This window comes from Scylla paramamosain, chromosome 19 (assembly GCF_035594125.1).
Source record: "Scylla paramamosain isolate STU-SP2022 chromosome 19, ASM3559412v1, whole genome shotgun sequence".
In the NCBI taxonomy this organism is placed as follows: domain Eukaryota; kingdom Metazoa; phylum Arthropoda; class Malacostraca; order Decapoda; family Portunidae; genus Scylla; species Scylla paramamosain.
The window spans coordinates 14,426,142-14,431,141 of NC_087169.1; the positions used below are offsets into that span (position 1 = coordinate 14,426,142).

At 55.7% G+C, this 5,000-nt stretch overlaps 2 protein-coding genes across 6 annotated transcripts in view; both read left to right on the plus strand.

Annotated features, from left to right (window-relative positions):
- LOC135109685 (uncharacterized) overlaps positions 1-1,784 on the plus strand; it is a 75,831-nt gene extending 74,047 nt beyond the window's left edge. Inside the window, exon 2 of the mRNA XM_064021234.1 lies at positions 1-1,784. This exon is cut by the window's left edge and continues 92 nt beyond it. Within this exon, the coding sequence (XP_063877304.1) occupies positions 352-1,650 (1,299 nt within the window). The 5' untranslated portion in view covers positions 1-351 and the 3' untranslated portion in view covers positions 1,651-1,784.
- A 1,380-nt stretch (positions 1,785-3,164) lies between these two features.
- Positions 3,165-5,000, plus strand: part of LOC135109684 (protein unc-13 homolog B-like) — a 99,287-nt gene continuing 97,451 nt past the window's right edge. For all 5 annotated transcript variants that reach the window (XM_064021228.1, XM_064021232.1, XM_064021231.1 and 2 more), the window contains exon 1: positions 3,165-5,000. This exon is cut by the window's right edge and continues 1,222 nt beyond it. In XM_064021228.1, the coding sequence (XP_063877298.1) occupies positions 3,316-5,000 (1,685 nt within the window). In that variant the 5' untranslated portion in view covers positions 3,165-3,315.

Below are 5,000 nucleotides of genomic sequence, written 5' to 3' on the forward strand. Positions count from 1 at the left end.
CAGTCTCCACTATGTAACTGTGTTGCGTGCCCATCGCCGGCCGGCCGCAACACAGGGTTCTGGTGTGCCCATGGCATGTGTGCCCTGGGGGCGGGTGCCGGCCCAGCCTGACCTGGGCTGCCCTGGGTCCTGTCCGGCGCAATAAATTACCCCAGAAGACATGGACGGCCTGAAAGGCGTCAAGTCTGCTGCTCTGGGCGGGTCCGGGGCGGGGCTTGGGGCGGGGATGGGCGCAGGACCGGGGTCTTACCTGGCCAGTATGGAGACGCTCTTGGGAGACTACATGGAGCGGCTCGGGACGCGCCTTAATGTGCTGAGACGGAACTGCGTTACGCCTGGCGTGCCCTCGACATGCTCTCGCAGGAATATGTCAAAATGTGGGAACGACTAGAGAAGCTGGAAATCCTGCTGTACGAACAGCAGGCCGTCATTGCGCAGCTCCTTGAGTTCTACACCGCCTTTGATCTGCAGGCTCTTCTAGCTGAGAAGGAGGACCCAGCGCTTCCCGTCGATGCTGCCGCTGCCGCCGTCGCCGCTGCAGCAGTTTCAGCCCCAGTCGCCACCGCTGCCCCAACAGACGACAACTCCGAGAACCGCCTCCCGGACGAAGCCTTCTACCGCAGCCTGAACAACGCGCACCGCGACAACTTGTCGCAAGTACCAGAGGCAACAGACCAGGAACTGGCTAGGATATGGAATTTAGATGGTACTGAGAAGGACACAGACGCTCCCGACGCTAGGAAGAAAGAGAAGGAACGGGAGAAAGAAAACGAGAAGGATGAAGTGTACACTGCAGATGACTATAAGGACTACCGAGGGGAGAGCATCAATGAGCACGGTCTGCAGGAGCTGAGGAAATTCACAACGCTGGACAAAGTTGCTCTTGGAAAGCTGAAAGAGCTAGATGCTCTGAGCGCCAAGCTGCTAAAAGACTCTCAGAACTTGCGCGACTTGCGAGAGAGATTAATTTCTTCATCACCCAAATTGGGTTCACCTACCTCCACCTCCCCTAGACCTCCCCCTAAACCCGAGGCTGCGGCGAGTACCGCCTCAGTCACCATCACTCAACAGGTAGACAACAAGATGGCGGAATCTGTTGTCGACGTCAAGTTGCGCCAGATGTACCTGGACTCCAACCTCGAGGAGTGGAACCTGGGACCGAAGGTGAGTGAGCCCCAGCGCAGCCGCCCTAACTCCCAGCTCTCCACTGATAGCAACGCCACGGACTCTGAGATCATGGCGGCGCTTGGGATAAAATCATCAGGTTCTGTGATTGGTTCACCTCGACACAGCACCCACGCCAAGGTGCCATCACCCCTTGCTCTGACAGAGCCTGGTCCAGGAGGAGCCAGCAAAGACGCCCTTGCGATGACTGACTTTAGCATGATGGGACGCAAGACCCCTGACCCACTTGCATCAGGTGATAAGGCCCTTGGCACTGCTTCTCCCACTTTCTTCTCAGCATCCAGTGAGAAAATGAGATCTTCTTCACCGTTTGGGGCCTCTAGAACTCGCCAGGATGGCTACATCAGTTCCCCACGATCTGTAGCCCAAAGGATGCCACACCGCGCAACAAGAAGATCTCTCTCACTCCCACAGGTTTGGAGCCTGGCTCCAGTGGAAAGAGACCCTCCACACCGTCGTTCGTGACGAAAGAGCTGGGCCATAGTCCAAGGGCTACCCCACGTCTCATGAGTCCTAAGAGCCCTAAGAGTCCAAAGAGTCCTAAATCTCCCCGGACGGTGAAAACTCCCTCTCCCATCCGGTATTCTGAGATGGGCAAGTATGACTCAGGCATCTCTACCCTGAGTAGCAGCATGAGCACCTCCTCAAGCATCGAAAAGAGTCCCACGAGCCCTCGGCCCGGCCGGCGAGCGTCGCCCTATAGGGCGGACCGCACCGAGCGGCTGGAGGACATCTACCTGCCGTCCGCTTCCTCAGCCGCCATGCTTATCGCCGCCACAACGACACCGGCCAGCTTCCCTTCCGCCTCGCACTCCGTCTCCCTCAACGACCAGTTTAGGCTGGGCACACTGGCCGGACAAACGAAGGCGTTCAGCACGACGCCCATCCCGGAGGAGGCGACGCAGCCCACCACAACGAGTTCCTTTTTACACATATCAACGTCTAAGCCAGATATCGTGAACACAGCACTGTCTGCTGAGAAGACTGACCCTCGACTCTCGTTCATGAGCTCGGGTCTGCCATCATCTGGTACAGGTGTTGCTGTTTCTGGCAACATTCCCTCAGGCTACCTTACTCTCAGTCCCCGCAAAGCTGGGACCAAGACCAGGAAAAGCAGCGGGAACTTTGAAGAGGAATCTTTCAGCATCTATGCTCTCACGGCTGATCCCGTTGCGCGGGTTAATAGCGGGAAGAACAAGGAGATGTTCTTCGAGGACGTCTTGATGAGTTCATCAGCGCCACCTCCGCCGCCTGCTCCCACAGCCAGCACCTACTCTCACTACTACAGCGGCTCGCGGTCCAGTGTAGCTTCCTCTTCACTTCTCACCAACACCTCGTTGGCTGATACTTATGCCTCCAGTCTCTCTGTTTCCCCGGGCTTGGACCGACCCTATCCAGGAAAGCCGCCGCCACAGCAGCAGCAGTATCCGCCCTCACCGTATATCAACGAACCTAAGTACTCCGCCCCAGCTTACCTGAACGCTGCTGGGGAGCTCAAGTTCGTCGGTCAGCATTCACGAAGGTTCGACCACTTGTCTGACCTGGACTCAGGACGCTCCGAGAACCGTCACAGCTTTGGTGCAGACAGCTCGGACTCCATCTCTTCCTATTCCTCTTCCTCCAGTTTTTATCCATCTTCGGGACCAGGCAGCAAGGATACCATGAAGTATAAGTACCAACCCTCTTATGGACAGCCACCACCCTACTCTGCTGCCACGTCCTCGTCCCACATAGTCAGCAGGTACGTGCCCATGGAGGATGGCGTCAAAGGCAGCACTGTCATGGGGTACAAACAAATATATGGCTATGACCCTGCGCAGCCCATGTTGCGTGATCTGGCCTATGAATCCTCTGACGCCTACATGAACACTTATCCCCCAAAGGAACGCTACAGGCCTGGTCCCAGTGTAGCAGAATCCCCACTGCTCAAAAGTGAGGACTTGTCAGGTTCCTTGAGAGATATGGAGAATATTCTGTCGTCGGCAGCAGCATCCGAGGGCGCTCCTCCACAAGGGACGTCGCCCACTTCCCGTTCTCGTAGCCGTTACGATCGTTACCACAGTTCCCGCCGCCACACCCAGGCTGTTCCCACCTCACACACTGATTTTTCACGAGCACAGCAGTGGGTGGATGGCAAGACAGAAAGACAAGTACAATCTAGAACTCAACTTAAAACGGTATAGTCCTCAGAATGTACAGGAACATCGTCAACTGGTACAAGACTCTCAACCAGCCCAAACCTTTTATGACAACAGCCAAGTGTTGGTGTCCCAGGCGGGTTACATATCCATCACTCAGGAGACAGTGCCCATTAAACCTTCAGTTCCGACCCACGAGGAGCGCAAGAAAGTTCGACGTGGTGCCAGTGTCAAGTCTGCGCTCAACAGCATGTCGAAGATGATTCCCAACATTGATTTGATGGGCAAGAGGACCCGCTCACACAGCCTGCCTTCACGGCCACTCCATGAAGAAGAATTGAGCAAGAAAGATTACCAAGTGACAACCTTGGGAAGGCGGAAGGAAAAGAAGCGCAGCTCCCTCATGTCGACCATGTCAGGTTTCCTGCAGAAGACGCGGCGTCGCGGCAGTAGCCTTTCTCTTAGGTCGTTATCCGATTCTGAACAGTCTGATATGGACATCAGTCGACCCATTCCTCAGCGGACCATCTGGGATGATGATAGTGACAATAGTAGCCTGCTGTCTGAGAGCACCACAGCTGCTGACAGCCTCTTTCCTACAATGAAACAGACCAAAAAGTTCAGCTCCACTAGCAGCAGCAAAGAGAACCTAGCTCCAACGGCCACCATGACAGCGGGCACGCCTGTTGAGTCTCCACCCAAGATGGAAGAGCAGACCTCAGACACTACAGATGACATCCTACAGGACTCTGAGAGCCTCTTCCCCACAGTGGGCGAATTGAAACGGTCAGACAGTAGAGAGAAAGATGCAGACGCCAAGCAGCCCTCGGGCTCCTCCCGAGTGGGAGGAAGACGTGAGTTTGCCGTGTCTCGTGCGCTGGGCAAATATCGTCAGCGACATTCTTCTTCAGCCCACTCCGACGACCAGAGTGGCTCTGAGGAAGCAACACGCGCTAGTAGTAGTGGCTCTGACAGTGGTTCGCGTCCTCCTAGTAACCATCAGATACTGAGCCCATTGCCTCCAGGAGAGCTACAGCCACAAACGCTGTCCGATCGGCCCCCAGTGGGTCCAGGAGCTCCGCCTTCTGAACTGCCTGGACCAGAACCACTGCCGACTGATACCGTGTCGACAAGTGAACTACAGCAGGTAAACAATAATATCAGTGACCTGACACGTGACACAGTTACAGAGCAAACAACTGGCGGTCAACCCGCCCATCAACTACAAGATGTAAACATTCCACCGAATGTAAATTTTCCCATGAGCGGCCAGGAGACCCTTCCCGCTGGTGGTATATGTCCCCCAGCACCGACCTATAATGCCCCACACCTCCCTCGTGATGCCCCACCCTTTCCTGGCCTCGCTCAGCAACCCTTCTCCCAATTTCCCGAGGAACCCACCTTACCTACCTCCAACACAGCCTTTAACTACTTTGACCCCAACTTCCCCATTATATCTGGCTGCCTTCAGTCAAAAAATGGGGAATCGCCCGCCCCTAATTTTAGCCAGGTAGGGGCAGCAGGGGCGCCCCAAGATCTTGGACCAACCCCTGCTGCCGCCGCCGCCGCTCTCCTGCAGCAGCCACTTGTCAACAAGAACATCGACATCAGTGTGTCGGGAGAGGCGGGCGATAGTGACACGTCTGTAAGTGAATCCCTTGGTTTTGAGGGTACACC